The sequence below is a fragment of the Phyllostomus hastatus genome, unplaced genomic scaffold (genome assembly GCF_019186645.2).
Source record: "Phyllostomus hastatus isolate PE091 unplaced genomic scaffold, TTU_PhHast_1.1 phas_scaffold_182, whole genome shotgun sequence".
Lineage (NCBI taxonomy): Eukaryota > Metazoa > Chordata > Mammalia > Chiroptera > Phyllostomidae > Phyllostomus > Phyllostomus hastatus.
The window spans coordinates 16771244-16799243 of record NW_025334013.1 but is presented as its reverse complement, the minus strand read 5'-3'; the positions used below and the strand labels follow the sequence as shown (position 1 = coordinate 16799243).

Below are 28000 nucleotides of genomic sequence, written 5' to 3'. Positions count from 1 at the left end.
ACCAGGAATTCTTGGAGGAGCAGAGTGTAGAGGATGCTGGTCACTCTTCCTATGTCACTTCTGGCTTTGATGTGCCTTTTTAAAATCTCCAAATAGCACTGACCAACTGCAACAAAGCTGGCAGCTGTGAGCCAGCAGTTCTCTTGCACACTCATTGCAGGCCCCGCCCCAGACCCCAAAGTAAAGGTGGCACCAGACAGCCAAGGGTATGGCAAGAAGAGGGACATCTTTATTTTGGTTAAAAAAGGTACAGGACAGCAGACAAGCAGCCCCCAGCTGTGGGTCCAGCAGATTTCTGAAGCTTACCCTGGTTTCCTTTAGTTCCTCTGAAGAACAAGGGGCAGTCCAAGCTAACTCAGCCCCTCAGTGCCTGGAGCAAAAGGTACAAGCATTCTCCTTGCAACCTACCTACCCTGGTGCTGGGGGGTGGAGGGGGCCGTGGGAACAGTGTCAAACCAGTTGTGCTTAACAGTTACCAAACTTGTTCAGCAGCGTCATCAACCATGAACACCCCAGACAGCTCCTGAAGAAACCTGCTCAGCTCGACTATGGCTATGTCTGATTCCGGGGTGGAAGGGAGGCAGGCTGTAAGGCAAGATTCCTAAAGAGTCTTGACACCTTACAAATCTGGGGAAGGGAAAGTAAGGTGGACGAGGGGAGGGCGAGTTTCAGCACAATATTATACACCGTTGTGCTGACAGCTGCGCTATGGCTTTTCTACACTCCGGCCAGCATGGAGCAGGGATGGGGGCAAAGAGGCCAGCCCCTGCCCCCTGTGGGGGGACCCTAGAGCGCACATGTGTGGGGCAGGCTTGGGGGTAGACCCTGTAGGCACAGATGGTGGCAGATGGGCCACACAGGTTAGGCAGGTAGAGGTGCCGGGTGCCTGGCTCCCCCCAGGCCACTCCTGGAGAGGCAGAGAGCCGCAGTCCTCAGGAGGTCCTTAAGCCCCTTCACACACTGGAGATCCCAGGCAGGACAGCAAAGAAGGAGAAGAGAGAGGGTTAGCGGGATTGGAAGGAAAGAGGAGGCCTGTAGGGGTGCCATAGCACCTGCTTCTTCCCACAGATGGGTCAAAATTCCGCAGCAGGCAACGAAGCAGGAGGGGAAAAGGGCAGGTGAAAGCTCCAGAGGGACAGAAAGCCAGGACACATGTTAGTGATCAAGGGCCCCTGCACACCAGGACACCACCAGAACAGGCCCGAGCACCTCAGAGCAGGTATGCCATCCTTTCTCCAGCCTCACCCTTTACCTCCTGTGCCAGTTGGAGAGCTGCTGTGTGCGAAGCTACTTCCTCATGTGGAGCGGGGCTGGGCTCTTGGCCCTGGCCCCGGCCCCACACCCCCATCCTTCAGCTCAGCGGGGAGCCCTCGGGACCCTACCACCGCCAGCACACACACCACACCGCACACCAGACAAACGAATGGGCTCCATGAGGCTGGCGAGGCATGCGATGAGAATGAGATGGGTGTGTAAGGGGAGTGGGCAGTGCTGGCTGACAGGAGATACATGGTCTTACCAGCTAACCCTCTGCAAAGAGGCCTGTTAGCTCCCCTCAGGCTGTGCAGGAGATGGCAAAATCCTGACAGGTGTCCTCCTGGAGGAGATACCAGAGAGGTGGGCCAGTGTTATGAGGTGTCTGGCTGGGCTCTGCTGCCCACATGGGGGTGGGGATCAGGAAGGCTCTGGCTCTCAAACTGCAATCTACCATCTCCTAAACATTTTCTTAGCCGAGCAGTCACTGGGGGGTCAGAGTAAAAAGACAGCAAGGAAGAAGGGCTTGGGGGTCTCCAAGACCCTGAGGCAGGGGAAGGTACAGGGGACAGAATGGCCTCTTCTCACTCGCCTGTAGGGCTTAGCTGCAGCTCCCTCTGTTCTGCCTCCAGCAGACAGACTCCAGCGAGGAGAGAACTTCAGCTGGGTCTATGGGCTGCCTGCCTTTTCTCCGTCTCCCCAGGAAAGACCAAGTGTGACTAAAAGACTAAATAGCTGCCATTTGGGGCCTCAGCAAAGGGTGAGCAAACAAAAACCAACCAAAGCAAATCAACTCTTAAAAACAAAAGTTTTATTACAAGCAGGAACAAAGAATACTGGCTTAAATAAAAGGCAGATGGGAGTCCCCTCCTCCAGCCAGTTTCCTCCCCACCCCACAGCGCTACTGCTGCTTGGCTCAGGGCGCTGAGGCTGGGGCAAAGCTGTCCCAGAGGGGGCCTTGCTGGCTGCCATCTCGCAGCAGCCTGGGACCCACTAGCCTCTGGAACAAGGAAGGGCAAGATGAGGGGACTTCCTATGTCACTTTCCAAGGACTTCAGCCCACTTGAAGGGCCAAGGAGGGGGCCAAAGGGACATTTCCTATCTATTTTGACAAGAAACTATAGCTCCCAGCAGAGGAGGGACATCCTCTGAGTCTCTGGCCTAGATTTAGGCCAATCTTCACTTGCCTCAGCCCTGCTCCTTCCTTCCTTTTCTGTGGACAGAGGCCTCCAGTTGGCAGAGATTCCCTGTCCCCTAGCCCCTGGCACTGGGTCCCATACTCAGGGCTTGGAGGAGGGGGTGTGGCTTGTAGGATGGCAGCCGCTCCCCACATCCATTACCCCATCCACCACACCCAGCCTCGGCTTGTCTAGGCAGATCCCAGCTGGATGCCTCACCTGGGGCCTGGGTGGCAGGGGTGGGGTCAGGGGTGGCTGAGTCTCTAGCCACTGGCTGTCTGAAGTCCCTGCAGGACGCAAAGGTAGCAGGAGGGGCTGAGCCACAGCAGGAGCCTAGGGGTCTCTAGTAACCAATATACACGTTCCCTGTCCCCATGGTACAGGCTGCTCCTGCTGTTGCCAGCCTACACTGGAGGGCGATGGCAGGGAAGGGGACAGCCCAGGGCATGTGGGGAAGTGGGAGCCAGCCACATTTGTACAAGGGCTAGCATGTGTGTGCACGCACACACACACTCTCATTCACAGCCAGAAGGTCTCTTGCAATAAACTTATTAAAACCAGCTTGCCTTCTGATAACCCTTAAGCTGGCACTACAGAGACAGCAATTTGGCTTTTTTTTTTTTTCTTTCTTCTTCTTCCATTTAAAAATGCTATGTAGAAAAGAGGTCTATAAAATTGTGCAAAATACCCAGCATTAATAAACCCGTTTCAAGTATTGCCAGCATGAGTATAATCTACCCATCCCAGATTTGACTTGGGAGAGAGATTGGGGCCAGGCTGGGATCCCATAGAGAACCCTTCACGGGCAGAGAAAGGGCAAGGCCCCCCACTTCCTAGTGTGCTGCCCAGGAATCATGTAGGAGCTGAGGTCTTGGGTGCCTGGCTGGCTGGTTTGGCTCTCTCTGATACAGGCTGCCTCTCTACTCACCTCCCAACTCTGCCTCCTCTACCTGGAACCCAGCTCTATCATACTGGATCAACTCCATACAAAAAAATAAAAACTGAATTAAAAACAATGATCATCATAAAAAGAATGAAGGAGCTCACAAACCAAAGCAGCCCAAGAAAGCATCCTCTCCCATAGCCCACTGTCCAGGGCCAGCTGCTCATGGGCCGTGCCTCACCCCAGGACCCCAGCTCAGTTGGGCTCAGCAGCTTCCCCAAAGGGGAGGCATCACACTCAGTCCACACCCTCACTCACACAGGGCTCGCCCTGGCACAGAGACTTGGTGTGGTCCTCTGGGTGGCCTGGCCCTGGTCTCTCTATCCTGTCACTCCTGCCACTGATCAGCTTTGGCGGGGATCTCAGGCCCATGGCCGTGGGAACCTGGGTTTGGGGAGCAGAGGGTACAGCCACGGAACAGTGTAGGGGCAGCCACGCAGGATGGGAAATAAATACGAAAAGACTTGAGTCTTTGGCAGCTCTGCTTCGCTTGGGTGGAATGGGAAGGATCCCAGCAGGTGTGGAGGGTGGCAGGTGAGTGCAGAAGGGCAAACAGGCCAGCAGTTGGCAAGTACTGAGCCTGGTTCAGGGGTGGCCTCCTACCATGCTGGCATCAGGCTTGGCTCCGCAGGCTGGATCGTCGCTTCTGATGGGCGAGGGCAACACGGTGTCAGACTGCACGAATCCCCTCCGGTCAATCAGGCTTCCAAAATATAAGGGGGGCACATGAGGGCCCTGTCTGACACCAGAGTTCCAGACGGGCGGTGGGGGTGTGCAGTCGGGCAGGGGGAGGATGGCAGAGTTCGAGGCCCAGCCAGGGGAAGTCCAAGCCCTAGAAAGTCTGAGGAAAAGACAGCTGCCCTCCCACTGGGGGATCATGACTCCTCCTTTCCAAAAGGGCCCTCTCTGCACTCCCAGCACCTAGCCTTTGGCCACAGAATTTATTCAGTGTTAATTTAAACTGGTCCACCCTTCTGTGTGACTGCCAAGAAGCCAAGCTGCAAGTAAGGGGAAAAGTAAGGATGAAGGGGCATTTGGAGATAGTGCAATTCCTATCATTCCTACCCCGGGGCAGGATTAGTGGGAGGAGAGGGGGACAGTATGGGAAGTCTTGTACTCAGTGTCCACTGCGACTTAGCTCCCGGTCTGGCACTCTGGCGCCCCCTGCTGTCAGGACGGACAGGGCGCTTCCTAGCAGGGATGAACCACCAGGACTTGCTTTCTTCTGGGAGGAGAATGGAGGCCCCACCCAGTCTGGCCAACAGCACCAGAAGGGCAGCGTTGCTCAAGCGTGGCCAAAACATTAATTGTGGTCATCCCTGGGGAGTATGATTACATGTGAGATCTAATATTCTCCTTTTATTTAAATAAATTGATATGTATATATATTCATTCCAGAGAGAAGAGAAGGTGTCAGAGAGAAATAAACATCGATTGGTTGGTTGCCTCCCTTACATGCCAGACCGACCAGGAACCAAATCCTCAACCTAGGCATGTGCCCCTGATCGTGAACCTGCAATCTTTTGGTTTATGAGATGACACTCCAACCAAATGAGCCACATGGGCCAGGGCATCTTCTTTATATTCTGTACTTAATTTTTTTTCTACAATGAGCATGTGATTAAAAATGAAAACTCTCCATAGAACTCCTTTATGTGACGGATGCACTCAGGGCATTCAGCAGGGGATGGTGGACAGAGAGGACTGTGATGTGGAGCGAGGTCTGCTGGTTCTAGAACCTCTTTGAGAGGTATGAATTCACAGGGTTACCCCATCTCACCTGGGAGGCAAGGGGCCGCACAGCACAGCACAGCAGTTGGTGATAACACTTTTATGGCTGTAGGGATTGACAGAGGCTTCACCGCCCCGCTTACTGGACCATGAGCCTTTGATCTGCAAGCAGGAAGGAAGTCTGGGTCAGGTAACTCCCTTTGTTCTTCTCTTCTAGAAGGAAAGTCTAGAGGCAGGGGAAAAAACTGACGAATTCCAGCTGATTTCTGAAACCAATTCCAGCTAGACTATTGGAGGGGATACATCTTTAACCCAGGCCATTCAGAGAGAATGTGGGGGACTTCTGGATGCTGGGGGCACCTAGCAGAGAGGAGGAGGCCCCAAATGGGACAGAAGAGAGAGTAGAGCCAGAGAAGCCTCCAAAAGAAACTTTTTGGGTGCATTCTCCCTTCTCTGGCCAGCCACCTAAGAGGAGGGCAAGACAGGGCTCAGACTTCTCTGACTATGAACACTGGCCCTCCCACTGACTCACTACATGACCCTGGACAGAGCGCCTCTTCTCTGAATCCCCATTTGAAAAATGGAGAACTCTCTGATATGAACTCTCTGATAGCACTGTTGGAGTATCAGATGATATCTTGCCCATCTCTAGCTCTGTGAAGCTGGCTATCAAAGGCACTGAGAAGTTTAGCAGTGAAGGACTCCTGCTTGACTTTAACCCACAGATTTCCAAATTTATTTGGCTATATCAGTCCTCTTGGCTTAATTCCTAGTGATATCCTACAGAACCAGCACCCAGGAAACCAACCACCTTGGGAGATGCTGGCTGATGTCATTTCTACTCTGTACCCTTCCTTCACCCAGCACGTGATACCTCATCATGCATGTTGAGTTTTGTTTCCCCAAATGAGAAGCTGAGGTCAAGAAATGTATTCTGTTGGTTGATGGGCCTCTTAGCATCAGATGGCAGCCCTGGAATGGGTGCTCTCACTGGCTTTTCTATTGTTCGGGAGAACGGGAAGGGGAGGTCAGACCCCGGCCCAGAGCTGGGCACAGAGTGAGTGCTTAAACAACGCTTGTTGGCGGGGGTTCTGTAAGACAGCAGGCAGGGAAGGTAGATGGAGACTCACGATCCGGTTTCAGAAATCAGCTGGCTGCCCGCCCCCCCCATAAGAAAGCCCAGGGAGCCCCAGGGATACCTGAGAACAGTCATATCTCTGCTGCCTACAAGTAAAACGGGGCACAGTGAGCATGGCTATAGCTTCCGGGTGAAACCCTGGCTCTATCCCTTCCTAGCTGCGTGATCTTGGGGCAAGTCACTCAGTCATCAAATGGAGAAAAAGCATCCCTGTTCCTTCTGCCTCAGAGTTGGCAAAAGGATTCAGAGATGATGGAAACTGAAAGAACTCTGGAAACAATGACATGCTGGCCAAATGTAATGGCTGTTGGGGCATGAGTGCTGCTTCTGTGGGGTGAGGGAGGAAGCATCTCGGGGGCCCTGGGAACCTGGACTGAGGGGCCAAGGCACACAGGGGCCTCAGACACTGGCACTGGTTCCCCCAGGGCCAGGCCACGAGCACTGGAAGGAGGCGTCTGGCTGCCTATCATCTCTACCCATGTCTCCGCAGCAGTCTGAGAGACGGGGATGCACCGCTGCCCCGCCAGCTCCCCCAGCCCTGCCTCCTGCCCAGGGTCCTGCCCAGGAACGAGGGGTTGCTCCAGCCCTACTCACGTCCTCGTTAGTTGTCAAGTTGGAGGCGACGAGGTAAGTGTGAAACCCTGAGAGGCCCAGGATGGACCAGATGGAGAAGAAGCAGATCACCAACTCCAGCACAGTGAGCAGAGCAGTCAAGGACCCACAGCTGGGATCAGGGCTGGGAGCCTCCCCAGGCCTGGGAGCCTTTCTCACCTGTCCTTCCCCAGGAAGGAAACGAAGTGTGCAACCTTCCCACGGCCCAGTCACAACTTCTCAGCAACATCACCCCCTGAGTCCCAAGAAGAGTTTGGGAGCTTGCCTCAAGAACACGATGAGCCCAGGGTGATGGACATGAGGTGGTCCAGGGAGCGTGGTGTCTCAAGGGAAGACAGGAACTGTGCCCCTGAGAGTTCTCAGCCACCCCATCCCCACAACAGCCCATCTAGGATCAGCTCAAGCCTGGGTGTGAACAGATGCAGCTGGTACATTGGATTCTAGAGGACAAACATCGTCTCTACACTATTCTCCCCTGTTTACACAATGAGGTGTGGGGGACCTGCCCCAGTGAAGGGGTCTCAGTTCCCACCAGGGCATCCACTAGCAGACAAAAGGCAAAGGATATCTCGCTGGTGTCTCCTTCAGAGTGGAGAGGAAGTTGCTTCCCTGAGAGCCTGGGGAGGAAGAAAAGGAGAGGACACCGCTCAGAGGGATGGCAACTACAGCCCCTCAGCCTGGCTGAGCTTGCTGGCCTGCCCCTCTGCTCCTCCGCAATCCCACTGCCACTGCCCACTCACGCAGCGTTAGATGGGTGACCACGCAGGCGAAGATGAAGGCCGTCAGGAATGAGAGGGAGAGGATAAATGCGTAGAAGAAGCGGTAGTTCCGTCTCCCCACACAGTTGCCCACCCAGGGGCAGTGATGGTCGAACCGTTCTGGAAAAGGTCAGAGGGGACAGGTCGGCACAGGGCTGGCCTGCGATCAGCAGGGTGTTCGGAGGCCTCACCAGGGCGGGGGCTTCCCTAGGCCTCACTCTCACTCTCCACCGCGGCAGCTCTCAGCTCCTGGGACACTCCCTGCGCTTTCTGGTCCTTGGAGAATGGGTTTCCGCTGCCCACACATTCTTCCCTGTTTCTTTCCTGGTGAAGGGTAATTTCTCCTTCATGTCTTGGCTACAAAGCCACTTCTGTAAAAAAGTATCCTCTGACCCCAGACAAGGCAAGGGTCCCCTGTTGTCTGGGCAGTTATCTTTTGAAGCACTTTGCCCACGGTGTTTACAAACTTATTTATAATTCATGGACGGGCCAGTTCCCCCTGCTCGATTTAAGCTCTGTGGGGGCGCCCGTGTTGGCCTCACATTGAGCTGAATCCAGGGTTCAGCAGTGCCTGCTACAAGGAAGATTCACAAAATGTACTTGATGCTCAGCCTACGACCCCAGCCTAGATGACAACCAATGACCCCTGTACCTTGAGATAGAACAAGAGGCCCAGGGAAGGGCTGGGCCTCTATGCAAATAGTGGAGAACTGGCATCAGAGGCCTGATCTCGCACCGGTACCACGCCCCGGGGGTAGGGTCACACCCAGGCTGGTGAGAAAAGTCCCCTGTGGGAATATGGGTCATAAGCCCGTTGCAGGCCTCATACCAAGGCCAGCACCCTTTGCAGGGGGTGGGCAGGGCAGATTCTCATGGATGAATGACGCCCACTGAGTCACCCACTTCACTGCCTGCCATCGTGGGGTGTTCCCCACTGTTCTCTTGCTCAGGGAATGCTGAGCCAGTGTGATGAGCTCACTTCCCTGGAGACTGTGCACAGTCACTGTGGCTTACCTCACCTGGGTCCTCTTGCATAGTATTTCCCTTACGACACCCTCCCAGGGGCACACCTTGGTCCCTATCAGAGCTTCCCAGCCCCTGGAGAGCAGGGAGAGGGGACAAAACAGCCTCTGGTTACCCAGAAACCACTGCAGTTGTGGGTTGGCTGCTTAGCCTCCAATCCCAGCTATATCCTCTCCACCTTCTATTCCCAGGTTCTTGTCTCTCCCAAACCCTGGGAATCAGATTAAAGGCTTTTAGTATAGCTGGTCCTGGGCACTGGATGACAAATCATTCCCTTTCTGGACCAAACAAATCTAGAAAGTTATTGTTCCAGTCTCTGGTTCCTGGGACCTTGGACCTACTGAGGAAGAGGCTGAGGCCTGGGAGAAGAGTTCAGGGCCTCCCTGTGTCTGCCCCACACTTCAGAACTGGGGGGAAAGAATCCACCAATCGTGGGCTGAAGCCAAGACACCACTGGTCACACTCAGGTTCCTCTTCAGTCAGAGCACACCTGAGTGAACCAGACTTCCTGCTCAGCCCCAGATATTCCCAACAGGCTGCCCACCCCCTACACCAGTGACTCCCCTGTCTCCAGGTCTCCCTCTCTCTCAGGGCTCCCCACATCCTTCCCTGAGGCCCCTCACTTACCCACACAGTTGTCGCAGACACTGCAGTGTGAGGTCCGGGGTGGCCGAAACATCTTGCAGGTGAAGCAATACTTCAACTTCACCATCTGCCCATTGATCATCACCTCCCGGGTCCGCGGGGGCGGCCGGTATGTGGAGCTGCCTGTGTTGTCTGGGGGCAGGAGGAGAGAAAGGTGGGGGGTGTCCAAGCCTGGGGTCAGGAGCCCCAGCTGGGGGGAAGCCAGTGCTGCCTGGCTGGGACAAGAGAAGCCTCATAACTTCTCTTAATATTCTCTTAATAACTTCTCATAACTACTCATAACATTTGGTTCCAGAGACCAAATATTAGGGTAAAATGCTAGCCTAAGGTGGGGACAGACATTAAGAACTGCTGCCACTTACTGAGACTGTAATGCGTTTTACACACCTGCTCGCACACAGCTGGCCTCACACAGCTCTGACGAGGGCTATCAGAGAAGGAGGCCAGTAAAGCTTAGTGAGGTTTATTTGTATCTGCTCAAGTCTAGACGCAGGTTTCAATTTCCAGGCAGTTCTGGACATGGAGGGACAAAGTAAACAATGCTACAGGCAAACAATCAGATCCGGAATTGAGCATATTGACAAGACCTGATCTCCAGGATATTGACTATCCTGATCTCCAACAAAAGTCAGTCACTTTCAAAAAGACAGGGGGCTCGTGTCTCAGTCTGCGCATTACATAAGGCCATCAGGAGGAACCTTGACACCCAATGGATCAGTAAACCAGTCCACAAGCAGAGGGAGATGCAAGGGCTACCACCTGCAGGCAGCAAGAGCCATGGCCTTGGAAGGGCCACGTTCCTGCCACACTATTGGTGGTTCTCACCATGCTGCTTGGAGAAGGCACAATACTCTCTAGCTCCACCATTATAGCTAATATAAGTAATGGTTGTAAACTTCTTACCTAATAAACAATTTAGGACAATCAAAAAAAAAAAAAAAGGCCGGGATGATTCTAAGTTAGAAGAGATTTAGGAGATGTAAACAAGCAATGCATGATCCTAGACTGGAGACTGTTTTGAAAAAGAAGATAAAACAGAGCAACAAAGGACATTTGGAGGGTAACTGGGAAAAACAACTACAGATTACAAATTTGGGAACTACGAATCTTCCTAGATGTGATCATGGAATTGTGGTTATGTTGGAAGTTATCCTTGGATTTTGAAGATATATGTTAAAATATTTATAGGTAAAGTGTCTATAATATCTACAACTATTAAATCTAGATGGTGAATGTTTAGGAATTCATTGTACTAGTTCTTCCCACTTTTCTAGATGTTTGAAATTTTTCATAAAAATTTTAAGAGAAAAAAATACAAACCTACATCATATTCATGGAATGGAAGACTCAATATTAGAAAAAATAAATTAATCTGTATATTCAACATAGTCCCAGTCAAAAACCTCAGGGTTATTTTGGGGGCGTGGGAACTGATAAACTAGTCTCAAGTTCATACAGAAATGCAAAGCGCTGAGAGCAGCCTGGGCGTTCACGAAGAGCAAAGCAAAAGGACTTACACAACTCGATATCAGGACTCAGGATCTTTGCTGAGGGCCACATTGAGCTGAGAGTGGCTTCAGGAGTGTCTTTATTTTCTTATTATTTTTTCCATACTTAAAATTTTTTTTTTAATTTTACTTTTAGAGAGAGGGGAAGGGAAGAAGAAAGAGAGGGAGAGAAACATCAACCAGCTGCCTCTCACAGACCCTCAGTTGGGGACCTGGCCTACCAGGCATGTGCCCTGACTGGGAATCGAACCTGTGACCCTTCCGTTCACAGGCCGGTGCTCAATCCACTGAGCTACACCAGCTGGGGTAGGAGTGTCTTTAGGGCTGAGCAACATGGCAGAAGACATTAAGACCAAAATCGAGAACTACCAGACTGCCCCTTTGATAGTCACTCCCTAACCAGAACCAGACCAGGAACTACTGGTAGAACTTCCTGGACTCCCACCACTGTGCGAAGGCAATGACTGCTACAAGGGATGATGTCTCTGTGTGGGAATGGTACTACAGCAGGTACCAGTCCCTTTGCCCCGTATCCTGGGTGTCAGTCTGAGATGACTGCTGGGCAGAAGGCATGTTTCTTGGGAAGATCTGAACTGGCTGCCCACCTGTCCTCTGTCCTCCATCCTCCCAGAGAGGTGAAGGGGGACCTGGGTACATCCCACCCTAGGATCCTGAATCATGGCTTACCTAATAATAAATACTTGTTGAAAGGTGTTAAAACAACAACAACTTAGGATTAAACAGAAAAAACATAAAGAAAAAAAAAAAGACTTAGGATAAAGCTGTAGTATTTGAGACAGACTGGTTTGGGTGGAAGGGTAGAAACGTTGACCAATGGACAGAAAAGAGAATCCAGAAGCAGACACACATGTCTATGATCATACGGTTAGTAACCAAGGCAACACTGCGCCGATGTGAAGGAAAGTGGTCTTCCCCCATAAGCAGAGCTGGGTCCACTAGACATACAAATAGGGAAAATACATCTGCACTCCTGTCGCCCTCCAAACACACATTCAGTTCCAGATGGACTGTAGCTTTAAATGCAAAAGTTTGGGATTTAAGTCCTGACTGGTATGGCTCAGTTGGTGGGGTGTCATTCCACAAAGCGAAAGGTCGCTGGTTCAATTCCTAGTCAGAGCATATGCCTAGGTTGCGGGTTCTGCCTGGTGGGGGCAAGGCAAACCAATTGATGTTTCTCTCTCACATAGATGTTTTTCTCCCTCTCTACCTCTCTCCCTTCTCCTCAATCCAAGAATAAATTTAAAAAATCTTTTAAACAAATAGGAGAATGATTTCATGACTGTGAAGTAGACAAAGATTTCTTAAACAAGACACAAAGGGGATAATCATAAAAGAGCAATTTGCTGAACTGCACTCATAAATCACAACAAGAACTTCTGTTCATCTAAAGATAGCATTTAGAGAATAAATAGGTGACCTTCAGATTAGGAGGTAATATTTACAACATCTGACAAAGGACAAAGGATTCGAATCCAGAATATATAAAGAAGTCCTACAAAGTCAGTAAGAAAAAGTCAGACAACTGACTTTAAATGTGGACACAAGATTCAAACAGGCATTTCATAAAAGCTGCCCAAATGACTAATAGACACATGAAAGGGGGCTCACACTCATTAGTCACCAGGGAAATGCAAATTAAAACCACAATATGCTACCACTACACATGCAACAGAATGGCTAAAACGAAAAAAATTTAGAAATCAAGTGTCGGCAAAAATGTAAAGCAACTAGAAATGTCATATTGTTTGTCACTAACTATGAAAGTGCAATATCTGCACCCCAGCAACCCCACTCCTGGGTGTCTTCCCAACAGAAGTGTGCATGATTCGATGTGAACTGAAAGACAAACACGAAATGTTCACAACAATTCTCCCGACAGCCCAAAGCTGGACCTACCCAAACGCTCACCAATTGTGGAATGGACTTTAATACGTGGTGTATTCAGCCCTGGTTGGTGTGGCTCAGTTGGTTGGGCAATGCCCTGAAAAGCAAAAGGTCACCGGTTGGATTCCCAGGTTTGGCCCAGGGTTGGGGTGCGTACGAGAGGCAACCAATGAATGTTTCTCTCTCACATCGATGTTTCTATCCCTCTCTGTCTCCTTCCCTTCCCCTCCCTCTAAAAATAAATCAAATCTTTTTAAAAAATGTGGTATACTCATATTCAGCCCTGGCCAAGTGGTTCAGTTGGTTCGAGCATCACCCCATACACCAAAAGGTTGTGGGTTCGATCCCTGGTCGGGGCATGTACAGGAGGCAACTGATCCATGTTTCTCTCTCTCTCACTCTCTCTCTCTAAAAAACAAAACAAACATATCCTTGGGTCCTCACTCAAGTGTTGTATTCATTCAGACAATGAAATTCTAATACAGCAATGAGAATGATATATTCAACAACACACAGCAATATGAGTGAATCTCGTCAACATTGTGTAAAATGAAAAAAACACATATGTAAGAACACAAAAACAGGTAAAAGTAATCTACGGTATTACCCGTGGAGGGGTAACAGTGATCAGAAAGGGGAACAAAGGTGGGGCTCCTGGGACACCACTCATGTACTCTCTTGATCTGAACGCTGATTATATTCTATATGAATATATAGAATACATATGATTTGTACAGTTGGGTAGGCCCATTACACTTCAGTAAAAATCTAAAAAAAGCAAGGTCCAAGGTCTCATTTGAAGTTGTGTAGTTGGTATGCTGGCAAAACAGGAATCTGAACCCAGGTCTGCCATATACAAAGCCCACAGTTCCACCCCCGAGCCTCCTGGTGCCCCGCCACAGAGGACCAAGTCTCCAGAGCAGTGGTCCCTTCTGGGACAGATTTCTGAGTCACGTAGGGCTCCTGTGATTCCCAGCACTCAACCATCACTTCCACTGGACCTACTCCCCAGATACTTTCAATTTGACCACTTGCCTCTCATTATTAATCACTGAGTACAAACCACATGCCAGGCACTCTTCTAGACGCTCGGCAGGCACCAGTGAAGCAGATTCAAATGTCACATCTCTAGCTACCAGATAGACTTTTGCTAGGCTGTTTCACCATCACCTCAATCCGTGTGTCTGGAGTAGAACTAAGCATCTGAGCATCCATCTCTCCCTTAAAACCCAGCAGCATGGTAAAGGGCAGAGGGACTGAGGCCAATGGACACTCTCTGGAAGCTGATTTTACCACTGACTGGTTGTGTGTCAGGTTGAACTTCTCCAAGCCTTAGTTTTCTCATCTGTAAAATGGGAATAACAGATAGAACGGGGCATGAATCCTGGCTCCACCTCTTACTAGCTGGGTTTCTCCTGATTATACCATTGGCTAGATGTGTGAGAGGGCGAATCATTTAACCTCTCTGTGCCTCTGTTTCCTCAGTGCGGAAATGCGGACAATTGTACCCACCTCACCAGGTTGTTGTGAGAATTAAATGAATTAATATATGTGAAGCTGCATAAAGTAAATGCTTAAGAAGTGTGCACTGTTATTATTAGCTCATAGAATTACTGAGAGAAAGAAGGGAAAAGGCACAGAAAACACTTCACTGAGGGCTTTATATACAGTATCTTTTTTACTTATTTATTTTTAGAGAGAGGGAATGGGAGAGAGAAAGAGAGGGAAACATCAATGTGTGAGAGAAATATCAATTGGTTGCCTCTCATACACCCCCAGCTGAGAATCTGGCCTGCAACCCAGGCACGTGCCCTGAGTGGGAATCGCACCAGTTACCTTTTGGTCCTCAGGCGGGTGCTCAATCCACTGAGATGCGCCAGCCAGGGCCATACAGTATCTTTTTTAACTCTGATAACATCACAACAGGTTAGGTTATAATTATCATCAGATTACAGGTAAGGAGACTTTAAAGTGAAGTTAAGTGACTTGTCTAAGGCCACACAGCTAGTAGGTGGCAGAACCAGGATGTGAAACCAAATTTCCAAAGTGTGGGGTTGAGGTCTTTTTGTAAATTTTAAAGTGTTATAATGAGTATTATTTATCCCTGCCTGGTTGCTTATTTCTACTGAAGGAGTCACAATCCAAGAGTTGACAGAAATCTCAAGCAGCAGAATACACAGCCCCAGCACACAGCAGATACTTGATAAATGTCCCTTTGCTCACTGCCTCTGTTCTAACCCCTTCAGTTTACAAATGAGAGAGAGGCCCAGAGAGCGTAGGGAATTTGCCCAAGGACTCACAGCCAGTAAGTGGCAGAGGCAGGAGAACCCAGTTTGGAGTCTCTTTGCAGACACTTCCTTCTCCCTCATCCCTGCCTGGCCACTACCTTCTCCACTTCCAACAGCCTACCCAGGCCAGGCCTATATCACCAATCAGCCCAAGGACTCCCTGCTTCCAGCCCCTCTGCCTTTCAACTCCCTCTTGTACACACTGGCACATTCCTCTAAATGACCCCTTTAGAGTCACTTTTCAGCTCAACACCCTTCACTTGCCTCCCCTAAAAATCAAGATAAAAGGACAAATGTTTTTTCCTGATATTAAGGCCTTTCACAATTGAGCCCAACCTCCATTCCGGGCTTTTGTCCAACAGCTCTTCCCCACGAGTCACTGGAGCCCATGGCTTCCTGCCCCTGCTCCCACCCAGCCCCAGCCCCTCGCTTCTCTTTGCTCCCCAGGACTTGCCATAGCCCTGTCCCATCTCTAGCAGGTTCTTTGACCACTCAGGCCTCAGGGGCTCTCGTGCCTTGCACACAGCATGTGAACATACTCGCTGCTCCATGCTGAAGCATGACAGGACTGCTGTGTGTATACTGTCTCTCCAACTAGACCGTACCCCCCTTGAGAGCAGGGACAGTCAGTCCTAGGCCTATGAACTATAGGCAACAGGCAAAGAGGAAAGAAAATGTGCTTTGGACTCAGGCAGGCCTGGAGTTCAAATTCCAACCCTTCCATTTATGAGCTAGTGTCCTCAGGGCAGTTACTTAGCCTTTGTGGTTGTGAGCCTGTTGCTGTGTCTGTAAAAGCAGACAAATGTAACAACTACCTAGAAAGGTTGTGAGGATTGGAAATAGCACACAGAAAGGACCTGGCACCCAGTGAGTACTTACTAAAAGCTATTTTCACAAGGGGCAGCAAGGGGCAGGCTCTGGAGTCTGGAACGCTGGGTTCAAATACTGGTTTTGTTACCCATTCGTTACTTAAAGAAGTCCCTTTACCTCCCTGGGACTCAGTTTCCTCACCCATAAAATGGAGGTAAGACAGTCTCAATCTCATAGGCTGGTGTTGAGGGCTGACTGAGATGCTGCAAAGACGGCTGAGCATGGCGCTGGATTCAGGGGAGTCGCGGCCCTGGCAGAGCACACTGTGGCTGTGCTCAGATGTGTGGGTATGAATCTTGGCCCAACCACTTCCTAGCTGTGTGATGTGAGCCAGGTTGCTTAACTTCCCTGTATCCTCAGATGAAAATGGAACATAATCAACTCTGCCTTGTTTTCTGGTGTCATTAGGAGGGTTAGGTGAGAATTCATGAAGTGTATTTAGTCAAGTGTATATAGTACCTGGCAAGAGCTTAAGAAATAGTAACCATTATTATTATTATTATGGCTTTTTGTATGTCACACTACATTCCAAACAACTGATTTACAAAGAAACTTCAGAACACAGCCATCTGTGCGTGAAGGACAGCCACAGACCCTCCAGAGGACTGAAAGCACCGCAGTACTCGAGGGCCCTCCCCAGGGCGGAGGAGAGCCTAAGCCTCTCCTCCACGGCACAGGGCACGTTCTGGCCTCAGGGCCAGGACTTCTCTAGAACTCAGAGAAAGTAAAGCTCTGCACACGCAGCTTCCCCAGGCTGCCAAGAGCCAGGGGCAAAGGAGAGGAGGTGTCAAGCTGGAGCAAGGGTGCCACCCAGACGCTGAATGAGTCACCAACTGCAGGACCCTAAACAACCTGAGTTAAAAGAGGCTGAACTCCATGCAGGGGGAAACAAGCAGCAGTCCACTGCTTTTTCTCAGGCCAAACAGTCCTGGCCATTCACCCCCTTGGACTTGGCCTCAGAACTCTCAACCCACTCCTCCCAGCAGCCACTATCAGTGGTAGACTATCAGTGCCCGGGGCAAGTCCATTTGCCATTCCTTACCACAAGGCTCAAGCCTCTTATGTTTCAATAGAAGAAAACAATTTTCAAAGTGTACTGACATTCCCTGTCTCACTTGGTGCACCGAAGTGCTCTGGGCTGGGCAAGAAAATATGTGCCCACATTTTACAGATAGGGAAACTGACTTCACTCCAACAGTATAAAATGGAGCTGAAATGAGAACCCATGTCTTTGAAGGCATTCATTTGTTCCTTCTTTCAAACATTAGCATCTACTATGCCAAGCTATTGTACAAGAGCCTGGGGGTGGCAGGTGAGGGGAGAAGGGGCGAGCATATATATAGATGAGTCAAGTACGTTTGGCTTTGGTTACCAGTTCAGAAAATACGTGTGGGAGACATGAAGAGAGTGGTATAAGAGATGCTCTCCCTGCCCTAAGGGAGTCTAAGATCCACGCCAGGACTCTTTCTGCTTTAGGCCTTTCCCCAGAAAGTAAAAAGGCCCCCTCCTACTAGTGAGGCTGTCCTGCTGCCTTCCAGGGAGGCGCTACGCCCCTGGGGAGGTGGTAATGGGGAGAAAGGGTCCTTCCCACCGAATGTCCATGAGAAGCAAGTAAGTCTCCAGACACCTTCCTCCTGACCGAGAGGCCTGCTATGGGTCTCCACACCCCGGCCACAACCCACAGAGAAGAGCAGGTGGCAGGCATTCTGCAATCAGAACCCCAATGGCTAGAGCTGTAAATGAAGCCCAGTGGCTGGCTCGGAAGCCCTCTGAGATTTCAGAAGGTCATGACCTTCTGAGAAGGCTTTAGTGAGGGAAGGAGGGGATCTCATTGGCTCTGCTGAGCCCTGCTGCTTTCTCTTGTCCCCACCTGTGGAGGAAGCAACGGCAGGGCTGCGGTCTGTCTGGCTTCCGGGCCAGCTGAAGGTCAGTCAGTCAGTCCCAGTTCTCAGGCTGTGAGTGCTGGGTCACTGTAATCCCAATCTGACCATTCCTGTTCATTCCAGAGGTTTATGGAGCCCCTGCTGAGTATGGGCTTAGTGGTAACCTGGAAATACAGGAAGAGCTCAGCCTGAGGGCAGAGTGAGCCGAAAGTGGATAATTACAGTCAGTGGAAGAGGCACTGTGAATCAGGCCTGGTGATTCTGGGGCTAGCCTGATCTCATTTTGAAACTTGCCCTGGTCTCTTGTTAGTCTGTGACTTTGAGGAAGTTGCTCAACCTCTCTGAGCCTCAGTATCCTCACTGGGTAATATTATCAACATTGTAAGATGATGATGCAAATTAGAGATGACATAGTGAAAAAAATCCAACCCCACAGCTAGTAAATTAATGGTATTAACTGGTGTCTAGGTTCAACACTGTGAAAATATAGACAATATGATAGGGCAGGAGGCAGCATTCAAGAAAGCAAGTGGTGCATTGGCTGGCGTGGGTCAGTGCCTTGAGCACCAGCCTGAGAACCGAGAGGTCGCTGGTTCGATTCCCAGTCAAGGCTTGTGCCTGGGTTGTGGGCCAGGTCCCTGGTTGCGGGTGTATGAGAGGCGACTGATCGATGTGTCTCTCACACATCAATGTTTCTGTCCCTCTCTTCCTCCTCTTCCCCTCTCTCTAAAAGTAAATAAATAAAATCAAAGAAAGAGAAAAAGAAAGAAATTAAGCTAGATCAGAAAGCAGGATTCCTTGGGCCCTCCAGCGGAGGACATGGCAGTGAGCACAGGCACAGAGGCATGAACTGCACCGTGGGGCTGGGGGCACTGGAGAGTGGCAGGAGATGGGGGAAGGGTGGCCTGGAGCTTGCCTTGGTCCTGCAGGCAAGCACACCTCTGCAGACAAGCAAGTTTTCAGGAAGATGAGAGACACTGTAGTTTGTTTCCTGGCCATGACACAAAGCAACCTTGAATGGCGTGATGAGAGAGTTAATTCCTGCCCCCACTTTTTGTGAGAACAAATCCTTTTTATTTACTTTTCAATAAATTTAAATCCTCAAGGGGTACAGCATTACATGGGTTCTGTGTCCAATGACCTCAGCAGGAAGGTTGCTTCGCAATTTAGCACGAACCAGACACTGTTTCCATGTGCATGAGTTACCTTTCCCCAGATGACCTTGGCTTCGTTCAGTTTGCCACCAGGAGTCACTGTGTTGTTCCTGGCTTTGTGCACATAAGCACATCTCTTGCCTAGACAGAACTCAGTTTCATCTCGAGCACAAACACCTTCAACTTTAAGAAGAGCTATGCTTATAGCCAGCAAAAATGGCCTTGCACTATAGCTTTCCAGACATATCTGTCATCATGGAAGTCCTGTTCCCTGCAGCCTCCACAGGTTTGTCCAAGCTGGTAGAAAGACGAAGGCCACTTTTCAATTCTCTTTCAAGCCTTTCATTCCATCAAGGGAAAGCCTCAGCTTTTCATATTTAACACCTGTGATCCTCACAGGCCTCCAAGCGGCTGCTTTCAGCAGGCAACTGCAACCACCAACAATTCCCTGACATTGTTAGGTTTTGTTGTTTTGTTTTTATGCTTATCTTCTATGCAGAAAAGTGCCTTTCTGCTTACAGGGTGGCAAAAAATTTTCCTTGTAAACTACATTTAAAAGCAAGCCATTTAAAGGAAAATGCTAAAGAACTGCAGTTACATGGTGAGAGCAGAAAGGGCAAAAGTCACAAAGGTTATACTCCACAGACCATCTTTAGGAAATACTGCTGAGGGTGTTACGAAGTCACCCAAACTCTGAGCCATGGAGCGTCATGGCCAAATTTGAGTCTTAGAGAGACAACCATGACTGAAGGAAGAGCCAGGTGTCCAGGCCTGGTCAGCAGAGCCAGTCAGGGTAAAGTTGGTCCCAGGGCTGTGGAAGGATTGGAGGGGAGATATCCTGGAGACAGGATGGGGTTTGGGACCTGCTGTGTGCTGGCAGAGGAAGAGGAGGCATTCATGTCTGTCCTGTCAGTCGTGACTGTCCAGATGAGTGCCTGTCAATCAGATTTAGATGTTTCTATCATCTCACATCATACCAGGAGCTTTATGCGCCAATGTTCCAACCCCTGCCTCTCTCCCAACTGTCTAGTGTGCCTGGGCTCTGTGTGGCCCTGCAGGGTGACCCAGCTGCACGGCGTGCCAGCTGACAACTCAGGATCTCAGACCAGGGTGACCAAGGGCCTGGTTTGCCCTTGCACTGCAGCTGAGGGGTTTCCCAAAACAGGAGACTTTCAGTGGTAAAACAGGGACAGTCCTGGGAAATCTGGGAGGTCCTGGTCATCCAACCTCAGATGGTACTTGTGGGATGGAGCTCTGGGCCAGATCCTGGGGGGCTGGAGCTGCCGGCCTCTGGGGCCAAAGTGAGAAGGGCACAGCCTGCATGGACCTGTGCCCAGGCAGTCAGGTCATGTTCAGATGGACAGCACCATGACCTCAGAGCCAGTCCCCAACCTTCACAAAAAGGCTCAGTGACCTTAGTCCTTTCCAAGAAAATGTTTCACTCTGATTGGAAGCCTCCTGTTCAAGTTGGAGACTTCAAAGCCCACAAAGATGCTTCTTTCTAGGCTTGGCAACTGTTCTCAAAGGAAAGTCTCCAACGCTGACATGGGGGCCCCACAAGACTGCCTCTACCTCATCCTCCAACAACAATGTCCCAGATTCTCTGAAGTGCTCCTTGTACCCTAGCAGACATGGCCTGATCAGGGTCCCATGCCTGGCCCGCTTCTTCCCATTCTGTCCTCTCCTCCTCCCGTTCCAGCCTAAAGGACTCCCCTCACACATCTTCCTGTGCTTGAACTCCACCTAAACTTGATGGTTTGGCTCAGTGCACTTCTCCATGAAGCCTCCCCATATCCTCCTGGTGGAAGATACTCCTGGCTTCCCTGATCCTCTTCCAAAGCCTGACCTCACCTGCAGCGGCCAGTCAGGCCTATCTTTGTCCCCCAATGCACACACACTCAGGAGTCGGCATAAGGAATCAACACATAAATGATCTGACACATAAATGATCAAACCCATGATGCTTAATTGGGAGAAGTTCCAACTGTCTCTCCGCCATCACATGGGGACAGCAAGGAGGCTCATACACTGAGCCAAAGTCACTCAGCTGTCCCAGGAGCAGACAAGGTGAATGAGACACTCACTGTCTAGGAAAGGCTACTGGGTCTGCCCGACAATTCCCGAGTGACCACCATGTAGCACAGGACCAAGACCACAGGGTGCTTTCGGAATGTGTCGTGGAAGGTGTGGCCCAACTGGGGTCACAAAGGCTTCCCAAAGCATGGGACACTTGAGCTGAGACACAAGGATGTGGCAATCTCGGAAGTGAAAGCAAGGGGTTTGGGAGTCAAGGCACATACTCCGTCTCTGCCCCTCCACCCTCTGGCCTGTGATCACCCGCCTCAGTTCCTCAGTTTCTGCATCAGCACAGCCGGCTGCTGTGAGGATTTGAGGGGATAAGGGAAGGAAAGCCCTCAGCACATGGCCAAGCCCTCCCCAAACATGGAGGATTACTGCTGTCAGTATCACCCAGACAGCTCACAGGAGGCAGAGCATTCTAGGCGGCCAGACCCCTGAGCCCAGGCTGCACTGGACCATAATCCTGCCTCCTGATTGGCCCCAACCAGGAGGGAGGAGAAATGGGGCTAGACTGCCAGGCAGACTGGCCCAGGTCAGACCTTGGGGTTTGAACAGAGCAGAAACCAGGCCAAGTGACCCAGGGATGCAAGGGGGAAGGAAGCTAGAAGAAGAGAACAACCGAGGGCATGGCCGAGGATGGGCCTGGGCAGAGTATGAGACGAAGAACAGATAGAGCAAGAGAACATCCTCTCCTGTCCCACAACCCTCCAGAGCTGCTGCGGGGAGTTAGTGTGATGACTTCCCATGACGGGTGCAGCAGGGTTCTGACATTTATAGGCCACAGGTCTCTTCAGGGCCAGCTGGGTATTTAAAAGCTTCTCTGAAAGCCACCCCATTAGGGGAAGGAGCCAACCACAAACCGGAAACCAGTGAGGTGTGCAAATACCTACATCACTTCTCAGCAGGAAGGAGCTGGGGTGAAGCAAGATGAGACGAAGGCCCTGGACCCCTGCTGCCCAGCCACCCAGCAGGACCCACACTGTGAGGAATCAAAGGCCATCTGGGGTGCTTGGGAACACAGGTCCTTTTTGGTCACACTAGCCTGCCTGCCTTTCCTTAAACACACCAATCTGTTTGCAACTCCAGACTTTTGCTTTTCCTATTTACAGACCACTTATTACTGGCTCCATTGCACCATTCAGGGCTCACCTCAGGTGCCACCTCCTCCTAGCGGCCTCTCCTGAGCACCTAGTCTAAATGAGCCCACTCCCCGTATCTACTGTGCTCTCCCCCCAGATCCCCACACAGCTAAACCCCTCACCTCTGCAGGTCTTTGCTTCTCTGCTCAGGTGCCACCTCATTCCTGAAGCTTTCCCTGAACACCCTATTTAAAACCATACACTCTCAGCTCTCGTCCTGTCTCCCTGCTTTCCCCTTCTCTGTCTCACACCCTAGATCTTCCATCGCTGTTTACTGTTTTATTCTCCCCACTAGGATGTCAGCTCCAGGAGGGCACAGATTATTGTAGATTTGTTCACCGCTGTATTGCCAGCATCTAGACAAGTACCTGGCACACAGGAGGGTCTCAATAAATGTTTGATGAGTCAGTGAATAAATGTATCTGAATGTTTAAGAGTAGGGGCTCTAGTCAGGCTGCCTGGGGCCTCATCCCAGCTCTTCCACTTACTGTGTGATCTTGGACCATTTAGTTAACTTCTCTAAGACTCCATTTAATCATAAAAGGCAAATAAAAACAGTACTCACCTCATAGGATTATTGACTAATTAAATAAGATCATGCATATAAAAAGGTGAAAACAGTGCTTGGCACCCAGGAAGCACTCCATACTATGCTGGCTGCCATCACAGCCTTCACCTGCTAGCATTTCTTGTTTATCTGCTCACTTATTTATCATCTGTCTCCTCCATTCTAGTGTGGCTTCGGCCTGCCTTGCTCGTACTGGACCCCTAGGGCCTAACATAGTTTGGGAAGGGAAAACCAAGCCTCCTCTCAAATCAGGGCACATGGACCTGGGGGACACAGCTTCAGTTGAAGTAGAAGCCTCACCGATCTGTTTCTCCAGGGCAGCTGCTTCACAGACGGTGGCCCGGGGCAGGATCCCAGGGTCGGTGAAACTTGTCTGTAGCAGGCAGCTCATGACGAAGAAGAAGAGGATGGCAGCAATGATGGGGATGGCAAGGGTCAGTTGGTGGGCCAGGTAGGGACAACTAGAGAGAAAGAGAGAGAGAGATGAGCGGCTACCCCAAGGGTTCCCTGGGCACAGGGCACTAGGCAGGTGTTGTCATCCCAGCAAACAGCACCATATTCTTGAATAGAGCCTCTCCCCGGAGGCAGCAGCCACTCCCCCATAGGAGCCTGACATCACTAATTAATCTTTGCACTTTCACCCTGAGGCATGGCAGATATGGTAAGTAGATCCCAGCACTCTTAACCCTTACAATTAGTGCAGCCTCAGAATCCTCCTAAACGCAGAGCCCCAGGCAGCTACTACCAACCAATTGGAATGTCACTTGAGATGAAGCATCCACGACAGTCACTCACTCACTCCACAAATATTTACTGAGGCCTTCTATGTGCCAGGCAACACCTTCGAGAAGAAGCAGGCATACTGGCAGTGAATAAGACAGGAGTCCCCTGCTCCCTCGATGAGGCTTAGGGTCTAGTGAGGAGAACAGATATGCAAACAAAGAGCTTTGCAGGCTACAGTGGTAAGGGGAGGGCAGCAGAACAGTCAGGAAGACAGGCTGGCTATGGAGATGCCTACACTAAACCCTGAGGAATGAGTAGGATCAGCCAGGTCCCCAGTCCCCTCAGAAGGGGGCTGGAGAAAAACATGGTCGTCACTGACATCGTTGCCCAAAGGCCAGTGTCCCAAGTCAGTTCTGTCAGGCCCCTGACCCCAGCTGGCTTCCAGAGCACCTTGTGCACAAGACTGATTTTGAGGCCAAACCGCATTATTAACCACTGCCCTCTGCTGCCTTCCCTCCCAGAGCCATAGCGGCACCTGATGGGGTGAGGAGCTGCTATTTGGGAGATGACTGGCCACTGGGAGGCCCGAATCAGTCAAGGTTCCAGGAGCTAACATAACAGCAGGAAGCAAACATGTGGGCACCTACGTGCTCCTTCTGGAGCCTCCATCGTTGGAGGCTCTGGCCTCCAGAGAGGTCCATCCCTTGAGGAGCAGAGACTTTCAAGGCCAAGAGCTCCAAGTGAGACACATTCTGCTCCAAACATCTTCGTGTTCCCTAGATCCAAACCTCAAACAGAGCTGAGCCCTCCATGTCACCCACGTGACAACTCAACCAGATTTCTTGGAGGATAGAGGAGACTTGAAATTGGAGACTTGTAGAGCCCTCAGAAACACCAAGCCCCAACCCGCTGATTTTACAAAGGGGGACTCCAAAACCCACAGCCAGATGCAAGGTCACCCAGCCAGTGACGGGACTGAGGTCTTCAGGTTCCCAGCAATGCCCTGTCCATTCATTTGAAAAACATTTACTGTACTGAGTGTCTGCTACACACCAGGCCCTGCTCTAGGCACTAAGAATGCCACAGTGAGGAGAATGAAATCTTGCTCCCATGGAGAAAGGCACGAAACAACAAAAAGTATACATATGGTATGTCAGATGAGAACAGTAAGTCTGGGCAGAGGGAATTTGGGACAGGTCCTCGTTTGCTGCATTATGGGGATGGTCAAGAAAGGACAGAAGAGAGTGAGCCTTGAGGCTACTACCTACAGGTGCAAGGGCGGGGGTTAGGAGTGTGCAAGGAGTCCAGTGTGCCTGAAGGGAAATGCACAAGGGTAGCAGGAAGAGATGGAAACCAGGAGGAAGCCGGTTATCGGGACTTTGGCCCTCATCCAAGGAGCCAGGGAGGACTCAAGGTCTGACTTACAATTACAGATGCACTCTGGCTGTTCTCTGTGGTGGGAAACAGGGCAGAAGCCCTGCTTGGAGGCCTGTGCAATAATATGCCAAACCAAACAACAGAGCAAAACCATTCTCGGCAGGAAGGACCTAGAGAGCCACCTTTCCCTTTCCCCAGAGCAATAGGTGAGCACCCTCACCAACACCATTCCCATTATGCCAGCTGCCTACCGAGCTTTCATCCCAGTCCAGACTGACGTGAGCTCTTGGCCCGAACCCAAACCTCCCTGCTAAGTCCACCACCCCAAGTGAGGAGGAGCAAAGAGAAAGGCAAGATGTTTCACAAGCTCTCCCCAAACTCAGAATTCCTTGCTTCCTCCTTCTCTGGGGTCAAGTCTGTCCCAAGTGAAGACACCCACTCGGCCCAGAGAACATCCTGCTTCCAAAATGACAAAATCCCACATGGCAGGTCATGAGGCCAACCCATGGCAAGCACCGCTTCCTCCTGCCCTCCTGCCCTTGTGGCAGCCCTGGTGGGAAGACCTGGGCAGGATACTGGAAAATGTACTATCAAAACACCCCTGTGGGCTGTCTCAGCAACACAGATGTGAAACTCAGCCCAGAGCCATGGGACAGGGGGGTAGAGTGGGAGGGGCATCACTGGGGGGCCCTCAGAGCTTCTGCTTGCTAAAACTATCCCAGAACTTTGTATCCACCCTGACTCAGAAGGGAAGGGTGAAAGGGAGAAGCTAAGTGGTAGGAACTCCTCTCCTCGCTTCAAGGGGAAACCCGTTCTGGCTGGGTGGCTCGGTTGGTTGGAGTGTTGTCCCCATACACCAACAGACTGTGGGTTAGATTCCTAGTCAGGGCACATAGGTAACTGATCAATGTTTCTCTTTCACATTCATGTTTCTTTTTTTCTCTCTCTCTCCCTTCCTCTCTCTAAAATTAATAAACATATCCTCAGGTAAGGATAAAAAAAGGCAGGGACACAAAACCCAAGGTCGAAGATTCATAATCAGGCAGCTGGAAAGGGTTCCCCAGGGACTGATGTCTTTGTAGCAGACTCATTCATCATGGCCACAGGCCCCGGGGATGAGTTTTTGGCAAAGACAACAACAACAGCAGCAGCCAGCATTTTCTTATTATAGGCTAAAAGCTAAGTGCGTGGCCTCATGACAACCTTAGGGAGTGGGTACTGTTATATTCCCCACTTTACAGATGAGGAAACTGAAGCTCTGATGGGTGAAGTGACTGCCCCAAAGTCCCACAGTTAGTGTGTGGTGGATCTGGGATTTGAACCAAGTCTCTTGGCTCTAGAGATGGTGTTCTTAACTACATTGTATTATGAAGTAAGACCACAAAAACTGGGGGGAACTAGGAGGGGGAAGTGAAGCTCATACAGCGTGCAGTGGGTGTGTATGTGTGCACATGTATGCGTGCAAGGAATCACGTAGCAAGTGGCTGAAGCTAGAGACCAAGGGTAGGGTGGGAAACTTCTGATACAAATGTTACCCTGGTAAAATGATGTGTGTCCCCTCCTCATCCATAAACTGGGGGTACCATGTGGGCCAATCCTGGGGATATGAAGAGGTTAAAATCCACAGGGGCAAACATGACTTGTCACATGAAAGTACTATGGACTCTACTAAAAAATAAAGAGGCACTACAGCCATGGAACAGGCCAGAGGGATGCTCCAAATGTTAAGTGGGTTAAAAAAAACAGGAGGTCAGGAGGTGGGGGACAGGGGCTTAAGAGAAGTCTAGTGGGAGACAGGAGGAGACTGAGGAAGGACAGAAAGCTCTAGAGAAGGTGCTGGACAGGGAAAGGGAGGCCTGAGAGGCCCAAAGATATTACATTTGAAGGAAGATTGCCTGAGGACCCAGGCCATGAGGCAGAAGAAAGGGAGAGGGTCTGAGAGTAGAGAGATGAGCAAGGGGACCCTAGAAAGAAGGACCCTGAAGGGAATGGGGAAGACGGCTACGAAATCTGTGGTGAGGAATATATAGCCAAAGGCCATGGAAGAATCTCAGAAGATACCTGGAAGGAATATTCAGAAAACATGCCTCCAAGTCAGGAAGAACCTAGGGGGTGGGCCAGAGCCAGTCCTGGGGATAGGTGAGGAGAGGGGATCTGCCCAAGGAGCCGGGGAGGGCTGGGGTGGGGTGGAAGATTCTGAGAGGGCAGAGAGGATGGGGGTCAAGGGACTTGGGAGGGCAGTGCTGCTGGCAAAGGCAGGGTGTCAGGGAAGGATGGGGGTTCGAGGGTGGGGCCACAGAGGGTGAGGTGGCTGGGAGGGCGGACGGGGACCAGGGAGGAAGATAAGAAGTAGGCAAGGTGCTGGAGAGAGGCCTGAAGGCAGACTCGGAGGTACAGAGAGGATGCAGGCCCCAGGGGGGCCAGGAGTGAAAGCTGCCTGTCAGGTGCTGGGAAGGGTGGAGTCCCGGAGAAGTGGGATGGGATAGGTACCCAACGAGGCCCAGAAGGATCGGGTGGCCATCAAAGGCTGGGGAAGGTGGGATGCGCGACAGGGGATGGAGGAGGCTGGAGGGGATGGGACGCCTGAGGGGGTGGGGACAGGGGGTGCCCCCGAACTCACTCGAAGACGAAGAAGAGGACCGTGGTGGTGAGGATGAGCAGCAGCGTGAGCGCGAAGACGCCGCCGTGGCCGGCCAGCATGAGGCGGCCGCCGCAGTAGAAGCGGTTGCGGCCGGGGAACACCTCCCACTTGCGCCGAGGGCGGTGGCCGAGGCTCCCGCTGCCGCTGCCGCTGCCGCTCCAGCGCGGTGCAGTGGCGGGCGGCGGGGGCCCGGGGCCCGGACCGGGGGGCGCGGCGGGGCCGGGGCGGCGCGCCCCGGGGGAGGCGGGCGGCGGGGCGGCCCCGGGGCTGATCTGCTGGTACTCGCAGTCCTTCATGCGGCCGGCCGCGGGCCTCCGCTCCGCGCCCCGCGGGCCGGCCGCGCAGCACCGGACCGGGCCGAGCAGCGGAGGTGGCGACGGCGGCGGCGGCGCGCGCACGGCGATAGCTCACTCGCTGGGGGCGGCCCCGCCCCGCCCTGCCCCCGCCGCCGCCGCGGCCTCCCGCCGCAGCGCCCCCTCGGCCTGGGCCCGGGAAGGCGCTCCGACCCGCCGCCGGGTCCTGCCTGACCTGCTGCAGCGTGCCGGCCAGTCCTTGCGGCCCCTAAAGCGGCCCGGTCCGTTCT

The 28000-nt window shown here is 51.5% G+C and overlaps 1 protein-coding gene and 1 pseudogene across 3 annotated transcripts; one reads left to right on the top strand and one right to left on the bottom strand.

Moving 5' to 3' along the window:
• Positions 1 to 231: 231 nt before the first annotated feature.
• ZDHHC18 (zinc finger DHHC-type palmitoyltransferase 18) lies at positions 232 to 27800 on the bottom strand. 3 transcript variants are annotated; one of them, XM_045859118.1, is made up of 10 exons: positions 27397 to 27799; positions 22977 to 23137; positions 9265 to 9414; positions 7597 to 7734; positions 7425 to 7473; positions 6839 to 6941; positions 5156 to 5268; positions 3979 to 4078; positions 1520 to 1597; positions 232 to 960 (listed from the first exon to the last, which is right to left on the bottom strand). In XM_045859118.1, exons 1-9 carry the CDS (start codon positions 27711 to 27713, stop codon positions 1556 to 1558), a joined length of 1173 nt encoding a protein of 390 aa, XP_045715074.1. In that variant the 5' UTR covers positions 27714 to 27799; the 3' UTR covers positions 232 to 960; positions 1520 to 1555. The 3 variants fall into 3 exon arrangements, with proteins under 3 accessions (XP_045715074.1, XP_045715073.1, XP_045715075.1); XM_045859117.1 differs by lacking the exon at positions 1520 to 1597 and having other exon boundaries at positions 27397 to 27800; XM_045859119.1 differs by lacking the exons at positions 232 to 960; positions 1520 to 1597 and having other exon boundaries at positions 2046 to 4078; positions 27397 to 27798.
• LOC123831849 lies at positions 11124 to 11382 on the top strand (annotated as a pseudogene).
• Positions 27801 to 28000: the final 200 nt, after the last annotated feature.